We start from the raw sequence: 25,856 nt of genomic DNA, 5'->3' as shown, positions 1-25,856 counted from the left end.
CACACACACACACACACACACACACACACACACACACACACACACACGTAGCTCACCAGCATCTTCTCAGGCTGTGTACAGAGTGACTCTGTGACGCTTATTAAATAAGGAGCACAACCCCAAACACACATAGAGCTGCCTACAGACTGAACTGACAGGATGAAATCAGCACGTGTTCAGCTGGGATGACTTAATTCTCAATGTGTACCATTTATCATCCATCTTTAAACGTCTTTGTAACTTATTCTCTCTTTCTCCTTCCTACACTCCTTCATTCTCACCATCCCTTCAGTCTTTCCATTCCCCCTTCCGTCTCTCCTCCATCTAGTACTCCAGAAAGTCTGTGTTTTATTCATGACTGTGTAGTGAACAATGCTTTGACCAGCACTTGGTTCAGAGGGGGAACAAACAATTCAACAGTAAACGTTAATGACAGGGCTGTTATAGCCGTGCGGCCGCCAGACATACTGTTCTTTGTTTTTTGGCCCCTCAGCCTGTCTGCGGTGCCCGTCCGCCTCCACAAGTGACAGACAAGCTGGTTTCTCCTTTCAGTTTGAATAAAAGAAAAAGACTCTGAGGTGTTTGAGAAAGGTTGTGTTTGTAGGCTAGTGCTCGCTGGCAGGAGTTGCTGACATGCTGTGCGGGTGTCCTATAAAGGAACCAGCACGATCAGCAGGTTTTAAGCCATGCTATCATGGGATGGAGATGATTTAGATATATGCCACCATAGCAGGGCAAGGTGAGTTTATTTATATAGCACATTTCTGCAACAAGGCAATTCAAAGTGCTTTACGTAAAAAACATCAAAAGATAAAGTGCAAAAGAAACCCATTATATGTGGACATTTAAATACAAGTAAAAGCAGTCATTAAAAATCCAATATAGAAAATAAAAACAAGCTAAAATAGAACAAGACAGGTATAAAAGGCAAGAATAAAAGTTACAGTACCGCATAGGAAGTTATTTAATAAAGGCAGCGGAAAACAGAAAAGTCTTCCCCTTTGATTTAAAAGAACAGAGAGGTGCAGCCGACCTTTAGTTTTCTGGGAGTTTGTTCCAAATATATGGTGCATTAAAACTGAACACTGCTTCTCCGTGTTTAGTTCTGACTCTAGGAACAGACTGCCTGTCCCAGAAGAACTGAGATGTCTGGAGGGTTCCTGAGCTTGTAGATTGAAAATGTATTTTGGCCCTAAAACATTCAGTGCTTATATTTTGAAATCAATTCTTTGACCGACAGGAAGCCAGTGTAAAGACCTCAGAAAGCAGGGGATTGAGTGTAGATCTGATCTATTATGTTTTTCCTCTGTGAAGCACTTTAAACAGTTTTTACGTATGAAAGCATGCTCTATAAATAACATTATTATTATTATTATATATGTTTGACTGCAGGAGTATACACTAGAGTATCAACAGCTGGCCGTGAGCATCTTTGTTTTGTGTGTCTACAGTAGAGATGTGGATTGTCAGACCTTGTTGGCCTAACTCTATGAAAAGCTCATCAACCGGTTGTTTAGCCGCAGGGAAAGGTCGCCACAGCTTCCTCTGCATCTCTGTGGCCGCTCTCTCAGTTTCTATCTGTTCTTCTTCTGCCTCCCTCTCTCGCTGGAATTGGGGCCGAACCCTTTCTGTCATCTCTCATAACTGAAGCAAAACGGGAGGCAAAGCGAGATGAGAGAGAGCGGTGGAGTTGTGGCCACAGCGGGGGGCTTCAGTGTACGGGGCAGTACCCCAGGAGGAAGAGGAGGGGGGAAGAAAAGATGATGCAGGAGGAGGGGAGCGAGGAAGAAGAAGCGCAGTGAAGCTCTGCAAAACAACATAAATAGAGAGGCGATGATTATTTTTTTGCTTATTCACTCTGTCTGCCTCCTTGAAAATATAAAGACAGATATACTTGTCACTCTTTTTAACATTCTGACGGGCGATCTCACACACACACACACACGCACACACACGCACACACGCACACACACGCTAGTTGTGGTTGTCTGTTTACTCTCTTTCATATTTCGCCTTGCTGAAAATTGCGGCGCATTCTGGAAAATGTCACGTCCTTGATCTCTTTACCACTACACACTGGTGTGTGGAGACGGGGGGGGGGGATTTGCAGTGACAGGGGTCTGCAGCAGAGACGGGGCTGTGCGCCTCAGATAACACTGCAGCCTTTGACGGAGCTTGGCCCTCCTCTGTTGGAGAGCACAAGCCGCCCCGCCTCAAATAGATCTCCGCTGCGGACTCCATTGGTAATGATTGGATTTAGTTACAGAGCAGAAATGGTTTGCTGATGATGATGATAACAGATGCGATGGGAGTTAGTCTGCCACTTAGAGTCGAGGGACTGTATCGATGCTGTGCCAGCCTGCAAATTTCCCCTAAGACTGGACGGTCTCTCTCAGGCTTGATACAAGTTGATGGCAGCGGTTGATAGAATGCTACCTGTAATTGCATTGTGTATGATGTTGGCTAGGAGGTTTTAATGAAGATGTAGTGCAGCGCGGATGGACGACAATGTTCCATAAGCTTCTTTCTATAGGGAAGGAGACGAAGACTGGGAGGGAGGGAGGGAGGGTGGGAGGGAGGGTGGGGTGGGGTAAAAGAGTTCAGGGAGAGAAAAAGTGAGTTCTATACTGAGGAGTGAGAGGCAATCGGCAGGGAGCAGCGAATAGAGAACAGAAGTGAAAGAGATAGAAGAGCGCAAATAACAGACAGACTTTCAGCAAAGACGACAGTCAGGAAGGAGGAACTCTTTCAAGTGTGGGGAGCATAGACATAACAGGGGAACTGGAGAAAGCCAGTGATGGGGGAAGAGCAGGAGATGGAGACGCAGGAGACAGGAGATGAAGGTAGAGAGTATAAAGTAGAGAGGCAGAGAGAGAGAGAGAGAGAGAGAGAGAAGGGAGGTGGTGGGGTGGGGTGAGAAGGATGAACATGTAGGAGGGGGAGGGGAGAGAAATAATTTCTGCGTGTGGCTGAGCTGGAGTCAGGAGGTTGTCATGGTGATAGCGGGGTGAGGAAAGGAAAGGGAGGCAGGGGTATTGACACCTAGCCCTAAACACACACACACACACACACACACACACACACACACACACACACACACACACACACACAGGCGTGTTTTCATGACTTTGGGGACCATACATTGACACTTGCCCTAACCATAACCATACCAGCCTAATCCTAACCCTTACACTAACCGTAACCTAAACCTTACTTGAACCCGAAACCAAATCTTCACTCTAAAATGTAATGATTTACGTTATAAGGACGTGCATTTTGTCCTCATAAGGAAGGCAAGTCCCCATAAATGTGACTGTGTAGACAGATTTATGTGCCCACAAGACGAGTAAAATACGCCCAAGGACATATTCTACAACAAACAAAATGAGTCATGCACAACAATACTGACCTGTCACATCCTAAGCAAACACACACACACACACACACACTTTCTCACACAAACCGACAAGCGCACACACAGGTGGTGCATACAAATAAGCTGAAACCATGTATGAAGCCCTGTAGCCTTATCACCATGCAAACTCTGTTCCCCTTGTCTCTCTGCTGGCTTTATCCTCACACGGTCTGATTTGAATCGCAGGCAAATCCTCGTAAACTGACTCGTCTTGCCAGACAATTACCTAAACCAACCTTCAGGCTGCTGCTGTGTGCATGTGTGTGTGTTTGCAGGTTTGAGCGACGGTGTGTGTGAGTCTTCACATATCTGAGCTTTGCGTTTTTCCTCGTGTGTGTTGATGACACTGAGAGATGAGAGAGGCAGAAACAAGCTGATGTAGAGACAATAAGCAGCTCCAGTGGGGCATTGTTTTTTTTAAGCCAGTGCACACACTTATATAATAATAATTTGTATTTGTATACTACTTTTTTTTTGTGCTCAACAAAACTGCAGTAAAAAAACACATCTCCACACTGCAGTTACTGCTGAAAACAATGTAAAACATATCACCTCCTTACACCAGAGGATCGCTGTTTAGAACAGCAGATGTTTAGATGAACTGAATAAAGGTTCATTACTCTGGCCTATAGTAGTAGAGAGCATGTTTACAGAGAACAGCAATTCACTAAGATCACTTGAATCATGTGAACTTTCCCAACATTAGAAGTTCTGCAAGTCTGACTGCAAATATTTTGAATTAGCACTGACACGATTGACACTTGTCACTGCAGTCTGGCGAGAGGCTGTGATGCATGAATTAAATACAGCAAAGTGCAAACACAGCAAGAAGAAAAAACAAAAACAAATCAATCAATAAAATGTCTCACTCAGAACGTTAGCCCTTATATAAAATGTGGTTTTAGTTGTGTTCTAACAGTAGGCAGAGTGCTTGAAGGTGGAGTTAGGATAGATAAATTCTCCACAGTCTATGAAACTGTTATCATTTTTAATACATTCGTCTGGATTTGGGAGACTAGACAGTTTGAAGAGAGCTGGAATATATCTGTTATTCCTCTTCGCTCCTCTTGTTCCTTCTCATCCATAAACATCCCCATCCTCTCTTTCCTCTCTGATTCCACTCGAAAGACGTTTACTATCCGTTTAGGGGCGTTGCATCTCCTTCCTCGTCCCCAGAAGATCTTGCATTTGATTAGACGAGCACTTAAGGGGAAGTGCTGCTTGTGCAACTTTTAACAAAGTTAATGGGATTGCAAAAAAGCCATTGTTTGAACTGGTTAATCATTTTTAAAATGCAAATCACCTGGTACTGTGAGCCTTTACCTCCACCTCTACTGTAGTCAATTAACTTGTGACGTTTGATTGGTATGCTAGTGCTATTTCAGCAGCTGTTTGCTTTTGCCGTAAAGAATTTGCAAATGTTTGTATCTCTTAGTTGCTTTGATTGACAAAGCATCTGTGGCAGTGCTGATGTGTGTTGGTACAGTCTGTGCATGGGTGTATGTATGTCTGATGTATGTTTTTATTCACAGACGTTCTGTAATGTCACGTGTGACTTCTTCATGCCGCCACAAGTCCAGCCTCAGGCTTGAAAAAAAAAAAAAGAAAAGATAAATCAGCCACTTTCCCACAGTCGTTGAGCCACCGGAGCTCTTCCATGCAAATGTGTTAGCAAAGCACTGTGGGTGACCTTGCCCTGCCAGCAGCTCATTTCCCTGAAGTGGTCGAAAAGACAGGATTACATCCAACCTAAGGAGACCTTGACAAATGTTTCTGGCAATGTCTAAATCTTAGCAATGAGCTGTCTGCAGGGAAGCTATAGGGCAAAAAAAACATTGTGAAAACCTGTGGTTAATTAAGAACCTGACACAAATGTATTTCTTCAAAACAAAACCATGTCACAAAATTGCGTTAGGTAAATTAGTTTTGTTTCTTCAGTCAGAGTGTGTTTTTTCTCAGAAGAACGAGTATCTCAAATGTCTAACCTGTTGTGATGGAGGTCGTAGGTCACGTATACACACTCCGCCCCTCTCCTCGGGGTGTGGCGTGCCGATTGTCCCTGCGGAGGCGGCCACGTGTCCTTGCATGTCACACTAGTCGCTGTCAGCCAAGTCCTTCAGCGCTATACGGGCCACTTATCACCTGACCCGAGGGACCACTCCCTCCTCCTCTCTGTCTGCTGAATAACTGACTGCACAGCCCCTCCTCAGACATCACTACCTACAACAGCCAACACCAACCTGCCCCCACCTGCACACTTGATGCAACCCAGACACACACACAAGGGCACACATATGCTCCCATTCACACCAGAGGCTCATCAGATAACCTTAGCGCCACAGCCATCTCTTTGAGGCTCATAGCTTTCTCTTCGGCTGCTTTATACTGTATTTAAGCATGGCTGACTTGAATAACAATGTGACCTGTATGGAAAAATAAAGTAATGTGTTGTGCTCTTTCATGTATTCCATGGTTATTCAAGAATGTGCTTCAGTGGCTCATTTCCCTTTGGTGCTGTACACTGTTTGTGTTGTTCCAGCTGGTTTGTCATCTCCAACAGTGTTAAGCTGCTGCATCTGGTTTCTGGGCTAACACTGATAGATACTATACTGATGTCAGCTTCTTTTTTTTACCGGCCCTGCCTGCCTCCAGTTTGATCCCCAAAGGCTTTACAAGCACACACACATTAAAATTGCCTTTCGCATGTCTGATCTCCCTCTAAGGGATAAATGGCTGCATACAAACACGTTTACTGAAGGATCTCCACTGAGCTTCCCTTTACACAAACGGCGTATGTCGTCACAAAGGTATAGCAAAGAAAAAGAAAGTGGCAGTGAAGGTCAAAATGCACGTCAAATAAGAAAGCACACAAGCCAGACTGTTGGCTCCAGAGGAGCGGGAGAAAAGGGGAGAGGCTGACTGTGAGAGATAAGGAGAGGGAGAAATCAAGAGCTGTAGGACTGAGCAGGAGACATAAAAGGAAGCAGGGAGGGGAACGAGGGAAGGTCACTCCTAATAGCTCGTCCACGTAATTTCATGATGTCATAATTGCCCCTATTTACTCAAGCTAACGCCATTAACTATCTACATGCACTGAACCATTCTTCAACAAAAAAGTATATTCGTAAGCTGTATCCGTTCATGTGTTTGCATGCTCCTATACTGCAGGCAGAGTGCATAACAATTTGCCTGTTGGGATGTCCGGTGTTCATGGCGGCGCTTGTATGCATCGCATCTTACATCTTCTGCCTGACACGTAGGGTGTGTCCGTAATTACTGCGCTTTGTGCTGCAGGCACAGAATCTGACTGATGCTGCTGCTAATGAAGCAAATGACGCCCTCAGGCAGCAGCGCAGCAGTGTAGGATGTGTGTGCGTGTGAATGTATGTATGTGAGCGTATAAATACGTATGTTTCTCATTTAGTGTACAGAAACAATTTGATTTGTTTCTTTGTTCTTGTCTCTGTTTATTTTTCCAATGAGACCGAACAGTCTGTTTTCTTTCCATGTTCATTGAGATTGCAGGTGAATTGAAAGGAAATAAAAAAAAGAGTTATATTGCAGCACGGCCAACATGTGTACATTTAAAGTTTTCATACAAAAGATTACAGTCATGATTTTATCCACGGAAACAGACAAATCTACCATTTTTCCTTTTTGTTTATTGATAGCATACAATTTCCTGTGACTATATGACTGACAGGCAAGCCATAAGCAAATTACCTTATCATCTGTGGACTTAAGTGAGCAGCAGCTAACATGCTAGAAGCAGCGAGAGCTTTAGGCGGCACTCCATCTGCAAGATCGGTTCCATTAGCCGACAAGAGAGATTATCTGACCTGCTGACATACAGGCTGATCTTTACTGATACACACTGCAACACACATAGACTCATGTACACACAAACACACACACATGCAGGGAATACGATACACTATTACATTAGGGGTAACACCCCTGTTTTTGATCATTGCAGAGCTCTTACTGGTCAGTGATCCCATAACCAGATCTCTCCCTTCCCACATCTGTCACTTCCACTTTTTTTCCTTTTTGTTCTTTCCATCCTACTGCTTTCTCTCTTTGTTTTCAAATCCTATGAATTTTTTAGACATTTTGTCGTTGACTTTGTTGTCAATCCCCCCTTTGATCTCCCGCTGGTGTTGCCCTTCTTTCTCTTTGTCAGTTTTCCTTCCTCCGTCCCTCCGTCCACCTTTCCTCTCTTTCTCCAGCCCTCACGGATATCTTAATGAGTTCACTCCCTTCTCGTTCAATTATTCACCACTTCTTTTATTCCCACTGTGTCTTGAGGGGAAAAATATCAATAAATAAATCACGCCAGAGGTAGCTTCTTTTTGTAGTCTTGGCAATAGGAGGGATGATTGTGTGCGTGTTTTTGGTGTACAAAGGAGAGGGACAGTGGAGATTTTTAAAAGACTGGAAATCTTGTAGTTTTGTATTTTAACTTTCAGCTGGATGAGTTTGGAAATGATTTTACTTTATAAATCTTTGAGTAACTTAAACACTTTCTGCCAAGTCAAGATGTTGTGTGTGTCCACTGTTTAAATATGTTCACATGGTATATATATGAAGACATCCAGTATTTCTACTTACACCTGTGTGTGTGTGTGTGTGTGTGTGTGTGTGTGTGTGTGTGTGTGTGTGTGTGTGTGTGTGTGTGTGTGTGTGTGTGTGTGTGAGTGAGTGAGAGAGTGAGGAAGGGCCTGTCAGTGTGCAGCAGCAAGTGACTGAGTGTGTGTACGTGCGTGTGCATATGTAAGTGATACCGCAAACCCATTGGTGTCCATGTGTGTGAATAACTGAATTTGTATGTACAAGGGGGGATGCTGTGTGGAGACCCTGTTGTCATGGCAACCAGGATAGAGAAAGAGTGGGCGGTTGCCCTCACGGCTCCTCTGACAACCTTTATTTTCTCCAGCTTTGTGTCACTCCAATATTAACCCCTAACCCTTGACAGAACGACGGGGGGTGCGGTGGGGTCTTCGAAAAGAGGTGCAGGCGTTTGGAAAATGAGGAAAATATGGCGTCCGGCGTGCATTCTATCGCAGCGTTTGACTCTAGTGGGAGTAGCTAAGCATCTATCGGCCAAGCTTATGCTAATCGTGGTATTGATAAATGTGCTGTCTTTGCACCCTGATTCCAGATAAGATGTAGCTCAGCAGCTTTTTCTGCTGGTAAATTTCCATTTGGAGTTGACCATGGATCATTGGTCTTGAAACACACTTTAGTTGGCCTTTTAAAAAAAGAGTACCGCTATGAGGAAGATATTGGTTTCCCACTGTGCTGTAAGGCCCCTTTTCCATTTCAGTTGCAAATATTGAATTGATCAGCCACATTGCCTATTGTCTAAGCCAGAGTGAAAGGTGTTGAATACAGTAAGAAGAGATGGAGAGTAGAGGAAGAGGAACAACGAAAAGTGATCGGAGGGGAATTGAAGAAAGCTTTTAGTGTCAGCTACCGAGGGGGCTGAGAGAAGAGAAGAAGAAGACTGATAAAAAGGTGACAGGAAAATGGGCACTCATCCGCTCGGACGGTTCCTATTATAGGGTTCGGCTCCTAAGTAGAAAACGTGAGAAAGGCTCGTAAGAAATACAATCTTCACTGCGGTGAACGATGAAAGATACGTCTGTGTTACAAAGTGAATTGTGGAGCAGAGCAGAAACAGGTAGCCAGTATTATCACACATGATTTGTGGTATTTTTCTGCTGTAGCGACAAAGTGGGTCTGAGACTTGTCTCACTGCAACAGGCTCATGCATTAAGTATGACCCTGCCAGAGAGAGGAGGAGGGGGGGAGGGAGTGAAGGAGAGAATCAGACGGCCTCCAAAGACACCAGGTATACATGGACAGCATCACTAAGGGACCGAACCAAATGTATGGTGGGGGGTACAAATGAATTATGAATTTTGGTGAATTTAGGGCAAATTGTGCCGACAGGAAGGGGATTTCTATGAATAATTCACTCAGTTGGGGGCCTGATCATCATCCCCCCAGCAGCATCACCTTGTTTCTCAGACGCCCCTCATCACTTTTACCATCCATTGACCCTTATAATCTCTCACTGCCTTTCTCGTGTAATGCCTCATCAGTCCATTTCTCCCAGTGAGTGCTTCCTTTTGTTTATGTCTAAATCACCCCATGTCCCGCCTGTCCCTCCGTCCATCTCTTTTCATGCTGATGTTTCTTCAGACAGACGAACCCTAGGGGAAGAGTAGGGGCTAAAGGGGGGCATGTTTTCATTTATTTTTCTCCCCCCCTTCTTCCGTCCCGCTTCCTTTCCCCCTACACATCTTCACAGCTGGAGGTGGTTAATATTTAAAAGCAAGGCATGACAGGACACAAGACCTGCACACGTTTGAACATGCACACACACACACACACACACACACACACACACGTACACACACAAATCCAGTAGAGCAGCACATCTGATCAAAGCACAGAGAAGCTTTCAGACTAGATATTTGCATGACTCACAGTGTTGAGAGAAAATAAACAACATAGCTCCTCACATGAATACGTGAGGATATGAAGCAAACAGTAAAGATCTCTCATGTATATGTGGGTGGCACGATGGGGATTAGAATATGTGTGAATCTCAAAACATGATTTGACTCTTGAGGTTTGATCTTGTGTGTGTTGCCCCCCCCCCCCCGCTTCTTCTTAAGAGAGCCTATTCAGCATTCAAAGTCCTTGGCAACACCCAACATATCTACTTAATGCTAATTACTACATTTTGCAGAGGAGGGAAGGGTGCAATTTTCTATCTAATGGATGACAAGGGGGGTACTCACCACAATGGCGTACAGCAATTACATTATACTAATGATAGCAACACTAACAGCATAATACAAAATGTTTGCGTTATTTGTGTTTTTGTAAGCAAAACGCCTCAAAGCAGGAATTCATGAATAATAGAAGGAGTTGCAAAATTGACTGGTCGATTTGGCTTCTTTGATACATGGCCTGTTGGCGGTTAATTTTCTGCAGTCAGGCTTTCTTGTGGAAAAAACGAAACGGCCACGCCCTGAAATCTCAACACAGCGCTGTTCACTCTACAATCTCCCTGTGATTGAACGACTTCTGATGGCACCCGTTGACATCCTAGCGGTGATAATGTTTTTTAAAAGCACTCAGGAACAGTGTGGCGGGTCATCTCAGCCCAGCTGCAAGCATCCATCCCAGGCGTGACCTTTCACCCTGTCCAATGAAGCAGGTAACAGGGCTTGGATTGGATCGTTGACAGCTGCACAGTGGACACCCTGAAGAAGTGAAATCGGGCATCTGCTTCGATGTCAGTGACTCTCACCCCTGTGATAATGGAGCTCCATGCCGTGCACACAGCAAGTGTATCAGTGTGTGTGTGTGTGTCAGGCCACATCAGTGTGTGCTATCAGCATGTTTGGGTGGCTGGGTTAGCCTCATTACATGGCAACCTTCCATCCCACTTCTCTCTTTCTGTCTGTCTCAGCCCCTCACTCACTCACAGTCCCTCCTTTACACTCCCCTCCCAACCCATTATAGTGTTCCCCTTTACTGCTCCTACTCAACATGACTGGAATATTCTTTGGCAAGGCCTACCTCCTGACTGGAGCCACTGGACCGTGCCCTTTTATCAGTCTGATCTCTTCTGTCAGACCACTCGAGGTGTGTGTCTGTCTGCCTTCCTTTCTGTCGGTCTATTGCAACCTTCTTTGTTTTTCTGTTACTCCACATGAGTGCGTACCCGAGTGTGTATGTTAGTGCACGCGCACACTCCCTTAGTGAATTGGGATTGGCGGTATGACAAGCGGCGGCGTGCCACATCGTTAATCAGCATCCTGCTTTGCTTCACTCAGCTCTCCCTCACCGTTACTTTGGAGGGGGCACTGATAGGCAAGCTCCAACCTTAGATCACATTAACACAAGTAATACCCTGACTAGCCCCGCTTCATTCATCTGCCTCTAATGGCATTTTGGAGAAGCTGGTTTAAGACTGGATCACTGTAATTGGCCCCCTGTCTCCAGAGAACCACAACCACTAAAGCGGTTGATAAAAGGACAGGAGAAGAAGAGGAACAAGGAGAAAGTGAACAAATGATTCACATTGATTGGAAGAGCTTGCACATGTGTGTGTGTATGTGTGCAGTTGGATGGATAGGATTAGCATCACAGCTGTCACCCTTTGCCGTCCCTCCTCCTCTTCTTCTATATTCCTCCACTCCTCCCATCACCTCTCGCCCTCCCTCCTCCACTCTGCCTCTCTCATCCCTCACCTCCACCTCTCCCTCTCCTGTGCTCTCCTCTTCAAACCCACTTTTCCTTTTCTATCTTCCCCTTAAGTCCTCCACCCACTTCACCCTTCCTTCTTCTCCCTCTTTATGTGCCTGTTGTGGCATTCTTCTGACAAAGCAAGCAACTCAGCGTAATGGCTCATTTAATCCTAATGCGGTCGGTTTAAACTGCCTTATTAAAGACTTAGCTCTTGTTTGGTCTTTAATTTCATCTAATTTGGCTCTGCTGATGTACACAAATCCCGTGTTCCTGTTGCTCTTTTCAAGATATTGTTCAAGATATTTTACACTGAGTGACATAGAAATTTCCCTCGCAATTAACTGGCCAGCCATTACCCACTAGATAACAGAAAATGAATGATGATTACATCTCTCCATCCTCCTCTCACCCCACCACTCTTCTCCATCATCTTCAGCTTCATCTCCTCTCTTCTCTGACCTCCCCCGCACTCTCCAAGGTCACCCATCACTCCGTTGTGGCACTGCCAGCAAACAGCGGAGAGCAGAGCCAGAACTCTTTCAATCAGGCTGCCATTACTGCAGAGCTGCCAAATAAGCTTCCTTTCTCTATTGTCCCCATTTTCTTTTGTCTCACATGTACGTCTTAATCATGGTGTGCTATAACAGTTCTTTGTGTGTGATACTGAGTGGTGTAAACAGTCAGCGGGCTGCGCCACGTGGTGTCGCGGGGGAGGACAGCCTGCATGTTGTGGCGAGGACCAGATCCAAGGGTACAGATGGAGAACGGATAGACTCCTAGCAGGGGTGGCTTGCCTCACTCGCCATGACTGATAGCATCTTTATCGCACACTTATCACAGCACTATCACCCAAGTGCACTGCGGACTGTTCAGTTCGTGCAACGCAGCCCGGACCAGTCAACCTAATTGTTTGACTGTCTTGCGTGTTATCTGATTTGACACTTCATCAATCTGCATTTGTCTGCGAAAAGCCATCTGTGTGCTGAGAGGCTCTGTACAGCTTCTTGTTGCAGTATTCTGTCCATCTGCCCAGCTGACTGGCCCCTTACATATGGGCCACTGGTCATGTAATTAAACAAATGGAGATTTCTGTTTGCAGGAACAGGTTCAGAGAGAGGCATTGTTGGTGCTTTTTGTTAGGATGTGTGTTGTTGCCCCTTGATTGGTGTGTTAACTCCATGTCGTGGCCCGTGTTCAGGTCTGACCACATGCCGCAGGGTAATTTTTCTCCCATTCTGACACATGGCCCCTCTCTGCCCCTCCCTTTCGCTTCTCCACTCCTCTCCTCCCCCCTCTCTTTCATGTTACAGAGAGGAGACCAGCAGGAGGGCGTGGACCTGACTTATAGAGACAGCAAAAAAAAAAAGGAGTGAGGGGGGCAAAAGAGAGAAGACAAGAGGGACATACGAGGCAACGCTGAGGCCTCCTGGAAAAGGAACAAAGCCTCACACTTGCTCTGCACAAGTGTGTGTGTGTGTGAGGTTGACCTCCGTTTGCGTTTTACTGTACTGTGTGTGAGCAGGTGGGACTTGGATGGGACAGTGAGCAATGCCTCACACGCAGCGACAGCAGGTTGGCAGTAGGGGGCGATGCTCCTCTCCCCTCCTCCCATTCCTCCTCCTCCTCTCCCTCGCTGCCCAGCCCAGCCAAGCAGCCATACACATACCCTCCAACTGTGAGTACAGATTCATATCGTACCATTCATGACATTAGCTGAATGCTTCCATGAGGTTCAAAGATCTATTTGTTGTGCTAATTACATTGTTGATTCATCAAAGCACGCTAATAATGATCTTTCATCATAATTAATTTGTGCAAATGAGCAGAATTAACATTTCTCTTTCAGTAACCTTGATATGCAGCGTTGGATTGCTCTATTACGCTCCAAATACTACACTGTCTGAGGTTTCTTTGGTTAGCGCTCATCTGTGCCTGTGGTGTGTCTAATTACTTTGTAATTGATCCCCTCACACAGCATTGATTAGTCCCACTATTGATCTGGTTTTTCTTGGTGCAAACCAGAATCTGATTGGGGAGTAATTTAATCAACAATTGAGTTATACAACAAAAATTCTGCAAGGTTTTCCCTCACTCGCTCTTATTTCTAGCTCGTCCTCAATGCAATATGTGGGCATTAGAAATACAGCTGAGCTTGTGGCCCTGCAGGGAAATTGATCTTCATCTTCTCTGCTGCGCCGGCCTGCCCACAGAGCTCCAATAGAGCTAGAGAGAGAGAGAGAGAGAGAATATTGTTTCCACTGCTGCTTCTGTTGCTCACTCTTTATCTACTTCCAGTGAGTCACAGTCCTTCACCACCCACACAGACTTCAAAAGCGTGTGTACAAACAAGCGTTTGCACACGCCTGGACACACATGCATGACCTGTAAATGTTGATGAAATGCATTAAATCTCCCAGTCTAATTTCCAAAGGGGGAATCGGTGACACAGAAGTGAGAGGGCTGAGGAGGATGATGATGAGGAAGAAGGAGCAGGTCAAATATGTAAAAGGTCAAGGTGTCCCCTGCCTTTAAATTAGCAAGGCTCTTCCATGTCAATGAGAGTCACTTGGGCAGTGATCTGGATCAATAAAGGAGACGTGCGTTAGAATCTGTGTCAAGGAGGCCGAGGTTAAAGCGACGCTCAGTTACATGAGACATTACGCTGCTTTATCTACCATGTATCATAAATGTTGTTCAATTATCAGTGATCAACTTCACTCTGTCTATCTGTCTGTCTCTCTGTTTGTCTGCGTGTTTGTCGCTGTCTGTCCGTATTAAGTATCTCTTTCTGATTACTGTGACTAAAATATTTTTCCCTCATTTGTTCTCTGGCCACCACTGGGGCTTTACAGACCATATAAGTGATCGTAAGTGCTTTTAACTTTATTGAATTCTATCTGTCTTAATGCAGGTGCTGGCAAAGTTTATTGTAAACACTTTCATTATGCCAGAGAGGTTTTTTTCCATCCAGCACACATTGAAAGTCTTTCAGCACTGTGCTGCACATTAATGAATCAGGCATTAGTGTGCATTTGCAGTGTTATGCTTGCGTGTGTCCGTGTTTATGTATCTGTCTCTGTATCGTGCACGTGTGTTTGTACGTGAGGATGTATGTGCGTTTGTGTGTTGTATGGTGAACATGCGCCTGTTTCTGTGTGCCTTTTTTTGTATGTGGGTGCGTGTTCAGTATCGGTGAGATCCCTGTAGGAGCAGGGAGGAGGAAGTGTGAGGAGCTGCTGTCTGTAAGGAGACAGCAGGGCTGTCAGATCAAAGACACGGAGAAATAAAGAGGAGTTAAAGCACTAAGCACCGGCTCCTCTCCTCCTCCTCTGCCAATAATGGAGCTGCGCCCGCAGCCCAAACTTCAATTTGATCAGCTGAGGAAATGGGCTTATTGCCTCTGTCAGTGGGAATTCTTTCATTAAATTCCCTCACTCTCCCTATCCGTCTCTTCCTGAACCTCTGTGAGTCTACCCCTTGTTTGTTTGTGTTTCTCCCTCCTCTCGGTCTCCATTTGCTCTGCTTCTCTGTTGCTCTGCATGGGCCTTCTCTTTGCTGTACTTCCATCCGTCTCCCCTGTCTGCTTAACTCTCCATCTCCATCTCCATCTTCTCCTCATCTACCGCAGCCCCCTTCCCTCCTTGTCCTCTTTACCCATTTACCTAGATAATATAAATTCATCTCGGGCTCTGTCTCTTTCCCTTAAGAGTCAAATTTTGTTAAAACTCCACTAACTACTATCAAGCTGTGACCTCTATTCCACTGCAAACAGCCTAAAGTCACTGAGCTATCTGGAGAAAAAGATTTACATTTTTGTCAATAGGTATTGAAAAACAGAACATAAAAATACAACATGGGCCATAAAGCATGTGGAAAAATCAAACATGCTGGTTCAATACAGTATTCACAGCAAATCCTAGCTTGTTGGTTTTGATGAGTTTCTTATCGAGGCATTGCTTTATGGCTGTTTTGGTGGCCATTTCCTTTTTCCCCTTCAAAATCCCTTCTTCATTTCCCCGCAGACTCTTTCCCTCCCTCTGCCTATATCTCTCAGTCTCACAGGGAGCACTGGGCCAAATATCTCTTTTACATGAACTCTCCCTCTTACATTATGCTATATCAATTTCCTCTCATCTCAACGCATTTTCTCTGCCTACTCTCTTACTCTCACTCGTTTCCTCGGCCTACATTTCATCTCTTTCTCTGGGGAGTCTTTTTAAGTGATATTGACTGAATATACTTATCGGCAGCTGTTAAAGCTAAGAAAATGAGTGGTATCTCTGGTTATTCTGTGCTGTTTGCTAAGCCATTAACAACAGCCATAAAAAGTGTGTTTCAATGGGATGATATATATGTGCTGGAGTTATTACAGCAGCATGCAGAATGAAAGCAGGTCATGTGAAGACTGCAGCGCTATTCTGACTGTGTGCATGTGTCGCTATCTATTCAAACCAATAGGTGTGTTGTAGCACATGCACGCCTGCTTTGTAACTGTTGTTATGACAGCCCTAACTCTGTTTCTGGTCGTTGCAGTCAAGAGGCCTCCGATGATCACCGTACAGCCGGAGTCTGTCACCGTCTTTAGTGTTGAAGACCTCGTCATGAGCTGTGAAGCCACTGGCAACCCTCTACCCATGTTAGTCAGCACACACACACACACACACACACACACACACACACACGCACACACACGCACATACACATGCACATACACACGTAGGCAAACAGTCTGAAGATCCTATATTGTTCATGGTGGTGCCTTAGCCACTAGTTATCTTTTTAGACAACTGGGAACATTGACCTTCCCTCTCCTTGTTCAGCTGACATCCACGCATTAGTATTACATGAGAGCACAGCTTCTTCCAGTCAGAGTTCTCATTTCAACAAGGGATAAATGTCATTAAGCCCTCGAGCAATCTTTTCAGAGTGTCTTAGCTGCTCTGAAGTGGAAAACTGCTTGAATTGCCAAGGAAAAGATGAATATCGCAATTACCCGGCACAAGCTTATGAGTCCCACTGGGGCATCTCCTGTAAATTTTGCATCAATTCATTTGTACCCTTGAATTCAGTGACATGGAAGGACGTTTTGTGTGCACACGTGTTCAAAAACGGCTTTTTCAAAGGCATGGAAATGATGTTTTTGGTGTTTGATATTTGAGTGAACATTCTCCCATCAGCATTACTGTTTCATTTTTTCTTCGACTCAAGTTTCCGATGGACAAAGGATGGAGAGGAGTTTGACCCAGGCAGTGACCCAGAGCTGAAGGTTTCTGAGCGCTCTGGCTTATTTGCATTCTACACACTGAGTAACAGCATGGAGAGCTTGAAGCAGTACCAAGCCAAATACGTCTGCTATGCATCCAACGAGCTGGGGACAGCCGTCTCTAGCGAGGCCCTTCTCAACACTGATGGTAAGAACATGCTGATGGCTCTTTAATCCTAAAGCAACCACTGACCAGTTACCAAGAAAGAGTCATTCAATTTTGATGTTTAATTTGAATATTCAAATCCCATCATGCTTAATGAGTATTTGCTGATTTGGTGTCATTTGGCTTTAGCCTTGAGAGACGACTCACACCATTTGAAATAATATCAAACTAGTTAAACTTCCTCTGATGTGTTTTCAAACAAATTGCATCACATTAGAGGAGTTACGGGTCTAAGGTTTAAGCACCTGTAAATGCCTTCAAGGTCCAGATTAGAAGCGACACATGGTTCTTATCAGCAATAACAGCAATTTACAAAGCTGCGAGCGGATCCAGTGTGTAAACCTTTTCCTCGCCCTGCTTTACAGAGAGCTCATTTGATAGAAGATGGAGGCTCACATCCAGAACATAACATGATAATCAGCATATACTCACGCACACACATGCAAACACACTCGTACGCACACACACATGGTCCCCTGGGCAAAAGTAAAGAGCACCTCTGTGCATCCATCCACCTGTGTGACTGGCTCTCTCCTGGGCGACCTCCTTCCATCACAGTTTCCCTGACAACGGTTTCCCCAGAAACGCTCTTGAGTTGATGTCATGTGAAGCACTCTTCGGCGGCTCCTGTGGGGTTATCAACAATGGGCAGAAGGGAGGAGGGAAGGAGACATATGAATCACAAATCACGTAATTTTACAAGGCAAAAGACAACCTGGCGCCTTCTCACACGCTTCTCCTCAGATCCTTAATGTTCCTCAAAATGGGATTTACAAATAATACTCCCTATCCACTGCATTGTGTGTTTTAAGTTGACTTTTGATATGGGTTGTCTCAGGAAATCTTGACGCCGTAAATGTGTGCAAAGCCGGTTGTGTACGTGTTTGTCAACACACATGAACAGAACTGTGTTTTTCCTCACTTGCTTCCCTTTAGTTCTCCCATCCCAGCAGAAAGAAAAGAAGGTTACTAAGAACTCTGAAGAGGGAAGCAGTATCATTCTGGAGTGTAACCGCCCGCAGAGCTCCATGGAGCCTAATATTCACTGGATGGACTGGAGTGAGTATACCTTTCCATCTCTCCTTGCATTACATCCTTCCTGTTTCCTCAATAAATCTGCTACTTAGACAATCTATCTGTCCTTTTGTGGTCCACTAGCATCATAGTGAGGTATAGATGATTGTTTATTTCTGAAACAATATTATCCTTTTTATTTTCTCAATGTACAGAATATCCTTTTATGCATTTATCTTTCCCTGGATGTTTTTTTTTAAGTCTTCCGTTTTGTAGGTTGAGCAGAGTCTATTCTTACCCCTTTTCTCCGACGTCTCTTTATTATAATTTTTCTATTTCTCTCATTGTCTCATCCTATTGTACCTCTATGCCTCCCTATTCTATTTCCTCTCCCTATTCTATCCTCTTGTTAAGCTCCTCATTCTCTCTCTCTTTATTCCCATTTCCCTGCTGCCTCTATCTGTCATCAATTTCTCTCTTATATCCTCCCTCCCTCTCTCTACAGACCTACACCATATCCAGCTAAGTGAACGGGTGGTCGTGGGGAAGGATGGCAACCTATACTTTGCCCATTTGACAACCGAGGACAGCAGGGATGACTACACCTGCAATGTCCAGTACCTGGCGACACGCACCATTCTGGCAAAGGAACCCATCACTCTGACTGTAAACCCTTGTGAGTTTTGTTCTGGATGAACTGACAGTACACTGGACTGATCTGACCTAAACTGAGTTTCAGAATTGCATCCTTAGGTTAAGACTGCTTTCATCTTAAGCAACAAAGTTTGATGGACAATTTTCACGGCAATCCATTCAATAGCTACTTAACCATTTCTCTCAAAACTGCAAATGTGAATCTTGTGGTGGCTCCAGAGGAAAAGTCCGAGGATCAACATTAAGATGTAAAGACCTTCAGCATGACTAAATATATGATCTTTGTCATTTGGGTGAACCAAACCTTTAAGATCAAGTTTACACTGTCCGTGAGACATGCATTTCTTTTGTAAAGTACATTCATTTTGAAAGTTGGCCTGTATCGATTGATATTCCGTAAAAAGCGTCTTGTTTTCTTTATATAAGAGAAGTCTGTTACAATAAAACACTGTATAGGTCTGTATATGAAATTGGCAAACACAGTATGATAAATAGTCAGCATGACAATTTGTTGAAAACCACTGAGGCCTCATACTTGAACCAAAGTCATCTCACCCCCATGTGGTGGCATGTTGTGCTGACCAAAGCAGTACCTTATCCAGTAGACCGGTCACAGAGCCGATGGGGGGTCCCATCACCTCTTCTGGTAATGAGATGCTGCTCACATTGAGATGTGGCTGCAGCATCTGTGGCCCAACCAGAGGTCAGAAAGATGAGCACATGTTTACACGAGACCTGTGTGTGTGTGTGTGCGTGTGCGTGTGTGTGTGTGTGTGTGTGTGTGTGTGTGTGTGTGTGTGTGTGTGTAGAAAATCTGTACAATGTGTTGTTAGAAAGGTAAAGTCTTCTCCACATGATTCCACACCCTGCATGTGTTTGTGTTTGTGTGTGTCATAGTCTCTACAGTGGCTGCTGTGTCAGCAGCAAGGCAATTTGAAAATGACCCATACATATGTATGAATCTTTTGCTCCGTCTTTGTGTTTCCGCCTCTCCAGCCAACTCTCTGAGCAAGAGCAAGAGGCCCCAAATGATGATACCTACTGGAAGCCACAGCACTTACCATTCCCTCAGGGGCCAGACTGTGGAGCTTGAGTGCATCGTCCAAGGACTGTGAGTGTCCGTGTGTGCACATATTTCTGCCCCATCATTCAGAAAACTTAAGCTGCACCTTTTAGTCAATCTTACGTAGGTCTCATCTGTTCCGCTCCCTTCCTTCTACCTCCCATCTCTCTCTGTTCAATGTGTTGCTTCCTCTGTTGCATCCCTCCATCCACATCCTTCTGAATTCTGCTATACCTCTTCCTCTCCTCTCTCCTCTCTCCTCCTCTTCAGTCCAACTCCCAAAGTTTCATGGGTGAGGAGAGACGGCGAGATGTCTGAATCTCGGGTCACTAAAGACATGTTCAACCGCCGCTTGCGCTTCAGTAATATCTCAGAGAGCGACGGGGGCGAGTACCAGTGTATGGCTGAGAACTCCCAAGGGAAGGCCACACACACTTACACTGTGACTGTGGAAGGTATGACACACACACACACATACACACACATACGCATCCTTAATTGCATGTGGGTGAAAGGTGGTTTGAGCATGTACTGTGATTTTACAATATAATAGGTGCTGCAATAATCCAGATTCACAGTTGATCATATTACTGTATCTTGTATTCATTAAGTCTATCCAGTTGGCATGTATACATACCGGCTTCACACTTAGCAACTGATGTCCCCTGCTATGTGATAAATTTATTTTTCACTTTTGTTCTTAGATAAAGGTTTTAAAGTATTCAAGTGATTTAGGAAAACACTTTCATAAAGTTATGGCACTTTTAGTTCCTACTATGGGTCGAACTCCTGCACGTCACATAATTCCACCTGATAGCATCTTTCACTAGATGCCAAGTATTCACATCTTTAAAGCTTGTGCGGTTGTTCTCAGGCTCTCTGTAAAATGATTGTTCACCGATCCCAAGCTAAGATACCTGGATGACGTTAAGTGAGTAATTGAGTAAAAGAAAACACAACACAACTGTCACAAACTGAATAGTACTCCCTGTGACTATAGTAAATAGACCTTGACCTGTAAAAAGTTTCCTTTTAAGCCCAACAAAACAGATTTGCGATCAGTTGCTTCATTTTGGAGACTTCGATAGCTTGTTGGGCGTGACCTATCAATCTCAACCCATCAGTCTCACTGAGAACTATCTTCTGTAATCGTTTGGTACTGTTAAATTTAAGATTGTATTGTTTTGCTTGTGCTGTGTGTAATTGATATATTCTGGCCCTTGTAGCGGCTCCCTACTGGATCAAGGAGCCACCTAGTCAGTTATATGCCCCAGGTGAGACTGTCAAGCTACACTGCCAGGCGGACGGCATCCCCACTCCTACCATCAGTTGGACCATCAACGGGATCTCCCTCTCAGGTCAGCGCATACACCCAACAATACGTACCTCAACACACAACCTCGGGCACTGTGGATGTGCTGACTGCATGTTTTTTAAACAGCAACCGACAAGGACTCCAGACGTTCTGTGACAACGAGCGGATCTCTAATACTAAAGGATGTCAACCTGGGAGACACTGCCGTCTATCAGTGCCAGGCCTCCAACAAGCATGGAAACATCATCACCAACATCAACGTCTATGTCATTGGTGAATGTTTGTTTTGAAACTTATTAAACAGAGTTGTGGGTGTAGGTCTGTGCGTGTTTCATTTCTCTTTGTGTGCATTGTTTCAGAGCTGCCTCCACAGATCATGACTGAGGATGGGATTACATACACATTTACAGAGGGCCAGAAAGCTGTACTGGAGTGTGAGACCTTTGGCTCTCCTAAACCTGAAGTCACATGGTGAGGCACATGACCACCTTATTCCATTGTGTTCTAGTGCATAGCATTGTAATATGTATTCTAGTGTGTCTAGTCTGGCAGATTTTTCTTTTAACAAATTTCACAGAGGTGATATAATTGCGTAGGTAGCTGTTCATATGCATAAATTAACAGCTAAATACTGTTACATCTGGGCTATTACTGTGAATTTTGTCAGTTTGGCAGGCACCCAACAAGGCTTTGTTCTTTTGGTAAAATAGTGTCAATTAAACTGAATTCATTAGCCCCGGCAGGAGCTGAAAAGGTTTATTTCTTACTCTGCTTGCCAGGTTTATAACGTGTGTTTGTGTGTGCACGTGTGTGTCTTTTCCAGGGAGAGCGGCAGCGCCTCCTCCCTTCTGGCAGATCCCAGAATGAAGCCGCTCACCAACGGAGTGCTTGAGATCTCTGATGTCACCCATGACGATGACGGCTCCTACACATGCTCTGTACAGAACACCAACTTGTCTATTAATGCCGAGCTGGAAGTGCTTAGTGAGTGGACACACACACACACACACACACACACACACACACACACACAAACACACTCTGTATCCTGTAGCAGCTTATGTTAGTTGCACCTCTTGCAGCTTGTCTCAGCATTGTGCGTCTGCTTGTTTTCTCCTCCAGATAGGACAGTGATCCTGTCACCTCCACAGGCTCTGAAGGTGCAGCGTGGAAACACAACAATCTTCACTTGTCTGGCCCTTGTTGACCCCAAACTCGGCTCTCCACTCATTCAGTGGAGAAAAAACTATCAAAAGATCTCCGAGTCCCACATTGACGGAAAGTAAGACCAAATTCTACGCATTAGAGAACTGACAAAAATGAGGATGACTTTAGAAATTACCGACAAAATGGTTATTGTATTTATTTAATATTTGTTTGTTGAGGTGTTTTAAGCCTAATCAGGAACAGATGATACACATTAGCTTCAGATAGATGCCCTATAAACATTACATTTATTTTCCCATATAATGTTTATCTGTATTGTTCCTGTTCCATAAACAAACAAATACATGCCTTACCATGGTGAAAAAAGTAGTAAGAAAAGAAAAAGACGGTAGTTAAAGGGGGAGTAAGATGAGGATAATTATGACATTATTTCTTCAGATACACAATGGATGGACCAGACCTGAAAATAACTAATGTTGAAGCGGATGATGAGGGCATGTACACCTGTCAGGTCATCACTAAGCACGACATGGCTGAAGCCAATGGCACCCTCACTTTATGGGGTAAGATCAATGAATATATACTGAATGATTTCCAATAATTTTCTTTTTTTCCCCCTTTTTGTTAAAGCTTGTAGTGTGTAGACAAGCAGTGAGCAGATAGTTGTAGTGATGATATTATTGTTGTCCCCTTCAGATCGTCCAGACCCTCCTGTCCTCCTCCAGATCACTGATCCTAAGCGTCGTGCAGTCACCCTCCGATGGACTCCTGGAGACGACCACAACAGCGCTGTGCTAGGTTAACAGACAAACACACACAGACACACGTATGCTCACGAGACGCATACATATATGCACACACCTGTCGTGTTCGTCCTCTGTTTTTCTTCTCTACAATGCTAAAACTGCTTATACATGGATAGTGATTTGATTTTTGTGTTTTTTGAATATTTGTAATGGTGCCATCAAGTGAGGATATGCACTGACTCAGACACACACACACACACGCGAACATAAAACTTTTCATCTTGTCTAACTCCAATACTCAGAGCAACAAACCATATCTTCATCAGCAAAATGAAAGGCTGCTCTGTTTTCATTACTTCGACAGGATTATCATTATTTGATCTGCAGCATCAGACTTTTGTAAAGCTCAAAGTGTCTTGGTATGACTTTATTGCTACTGAGTGTTGATTTTATGTTTCTATTGCTTCCTTATTGTTTACATCCTGTCTTTCTCCATCACTCCTTGACTTTCTCTCTCTGCAGAGTATGTAGTTGAGTTTGAGGACCAAGGTTTGAAAGAGAGCGGTTGGGAAGAGCTGCTGAGAGTAACAGGAAACAAGCAGCGTGTTAGCCTCCCTCTGTGGCCCTACATGTCTTACCGTTTCCGGGTCATTGCCATCAATTATGTGGGGAAGAGCAGCCCCAGCAAGCCATCTGAAATCCACAATACACCCGCTGAAGGTTAGAGCCAGTGTTTTGTAACCACAAGTTTTCAATCTCAAAGCAAACTCAGAATGACACTACAATGAACTTGTTTCCAATCACAGCTCCAGACAATAACCCCGAAGACGTTAGGAGTGAGTCCAAAGACCCAGAGACTCTATTCATCACCTGGGAGGTACATCTGTTGCCTGAATGTACTAACTATCTGAAGCAGCATCAAGCCAATTTTCTCTGCATCTGTCTGTGCATTATTGTTTGCTGTTGCTGTCACTGCAGGAAATGGACAAACGTAACTTTAATGGACCTGACTTCAAGTATCTGGTTCTGTGGAGGCGAGTTGTGGGCAGCGGACCCAGCTGGCAAAGCAACTACACAAGAACAACCCCATTCACGGTCAATGACATTGGCAACTTTTCTGCCTTCGAGATCAAAGTTCAGGCTGTCAATGAGAAAGGGGAGGGACCTGCGCCAGACCCTGTCATCGGTTACTCGGGAGAAGATGGTAAAAAATTAAAAAATACAGCTTTTCTTGTACTGGGAATATTTCTACTTCGTATTCTTTCTCACCTTTCACCCTCCTGTCTGTCGTTGTTTCTCAGTTCCATTGGAGGCTCCAATGAATGTGGGTATTATTTTAATTAACAGCACTACCATCAGCGTGAACTGGGAAGCAGTGGCCAAAGAGACAGTCAGAGGACACCTGCTGGGATATAAGGTACTGCTCCTGTATCTCCTCTGTTGTTTCATATTCAGCCCCTGTCCTGATAAATAATACATATTTTGGGTTTACAGCAGAGGCAGCCTGACCTTAGCTTGGCAAGGGCTTTAGAGTTCTCTTTAGTTTCAAGGTTGTGACGAGAAGAGCCTTTTTTATTGTAGATGATCTCACCTTCAGAATGTATCACACTGTAGTCACAATGCTTCCCTTTCTCAAAACTCAAAAACGTACCCATGATTTCCTCGTTCATCATTTCACCATGACTGATTTTGTGGCTCCAGGTCTACTTGACCAGAATCAGCTCCAGGAGCCACCACAGAGGCCGGAGGTCCAGGGAGCCAGAGAGCACTTTGGTGGTGGAGACTGGGGCCAACGAGGAGAAGAAGGTGATCAGTGATCTCAGACCATACTCCCACTACGCCCTGGCCGTCACCGTATTCAACAGCAAGGGAGAGGGACCACAGTCTGAGACGATGTCCTTCAAGACTGATGAGGGAGGTAAGAATGAGAAAGAGAGGAAAAATTGGGGGTGGAAGAGGGAAGGTGATAGATAAAGTGTGTGAGGTGGTTGTAATTATAGATAGGGAGAGACAAAGATGGGAGGAAGGAAGGAATGAATAGTGGATTTCAAAGAGGAAATGACACTATCCAGAGATTGAGTGGGTGGAGAGCCGTGAAGAGAAGGAGGGTGAAATTGATGCAGGGATAGATATTATTGAACAGGCAGTTGTTGGGAAAGAGGTGACAGTATAATTTAATAATCCATTTTAATCAGGTATGTTTGTGTTGCTGCTAGTTCCTCGTCCTCCCATGTCCCTAATGCTGGACAGCCCATCAGAGACAGAAATGACCCTCCACTGGACGCCACCTGCTCAGCCCAATGGAGTCCTCATTGGATATCTACTGCAGTACCAACAGAGTGAGCATGGTTTACACACCTATCTCACAAAATACCCCACCATCAGGCACATCAATTGTTCCGTTTAAGAAGTGCTTCTATGCTGCAGTAAAAACATCACGAATGTAACCACGCAATACATTTCCAGCTAAATCAATAACACTGAAAAAGGTCAAAGCATAGCCTCCTAATGATGCTCATCAGTCAGTCAATGTGTCACCCATAACGATGTGTTGAAGATCAAGTTGTGACTGAATGTTTTTTTCTGCTGCGATGTGCTCAGTTGTGGAGAGTGATGACAGCCCCATGCAGGTAGAGACAATAGAGGGCCCCGTAGTCACCCACCTCACCCTGAGGGGCCTGGACCCCCACAGCCAATACCGCTTCTTCCTGAGGGGGCGCACTGACGCAGGGGACGGAGAGCCCATCATGAGGGAGGGTGCCACTACGCTGGATGGAGGTAC

The 25,856-nt window shown here is 44.7% G+C and overlaps 1 protein-coding gene across 2 annotated transcripts in view; it reads left to right on the top strand.

The window, feature by feature from the left end:
* The window catches only part of l1cama (L1 cell adhesion molecule, paralog a), a 38,653-nt gene that overhangs the window by 8,233 nt on the left and 4,564 nt on the right, over positions 1–25,856 (top strand). For both annotated transcript variants that reach the window (XM_031844658.1, XM_031844657.1), the window contains exons 2-23: positions 12,997–13,361; positions 14,539–14,553; positions 16,220–16,322; positions 16,895–17,097; positions 18,052–18,174; positions 18,635–18,805; positions 19,780–19,894; positions 20,117–20,301; positions 21,073–21,204; positions 21,288–21,434; positions 21,521–21,632; positions 21,985–22,145; positions 22,284–22,443; positions 22,767–22,891; positions 23,025–23,126; positions 23,597–23,794; positions 23,881–23,951; positions 24,053–24,278; positions 24,376–24,491; positions 24,776–24,992; positions 25,291–25,413; positions 25,676–25,852. In XM_031844658.1, the coding sequence (XP_031700518.1) occupies positions 13,235–13,361; positions 14,539–14,553; positions 16,220–16,322; positions 16,895–17,097; positions 18,052–18,174; positions 18,635–18,805; positions 19,780–19,894; positions 20,117–20,301; positions 21,073–21,204; positions 21,288–21,434; positions 21,521–21,632; positions 21,985–22,145; positions 22,284–22,443; positions 22,767–22,891; positions 23,025–23,126; positions 23,597–23,794; positions 23,881–23,951; positions 24,053–24,278; positions 24,376–24,491; positions 24,776–24,992; positions 25,291–25,413; positions 25,676–25,852 (3,109 nt within the window). In that variant the 5' untranslated portion in view covers positions 12,997–13,234. The remainder of the gene's footprint in view (positions 1–12,996; positions 13,362–14,538; positions 14,554–16,219; positions 16,323–16,894; positions 17,098–18,051; positions 18,175–18,634; positions 18,806–19,779; positions 19,895–20,116; positions 20,302–21,072; positions 21,205–21,287; positions 21,435–21,520; positions 21,633–21,984; positions 22,146–22,283; positions 22,444–22,766; positions 22,892–23,024; positions 23,127–23,596; positions 23,795–23,880; positions 23,952–24,052; positions 24,279–24,375; positions 24,492–24,775; positions 24,993–25,290; positions 25,414–25,675; positions 25,853–25,856) is intronic.

The sequence above is a fragment of the Anarrhichthys ocellatus genome, unplaced genomic scaffold, assembly GCF_004355925.1.
Source record: "Anarrhichthys ocellatus isolate YVR2014 unplaced genomic scaffold, GSC_Weel_1.0 scaffold5, whole genome shotgun sequence".
Taxonomy (NCBI): domain Eukaryota; kingdom Metazoa; phylum Chordata; class Actinopteri; order Perciformes; family Anarhichadidae; genus Anarrhichthys; species Anarrhichthys ocellatus.
This window is presented reverse-complemented; position numbering and strand designations above follow the sequence as displayed.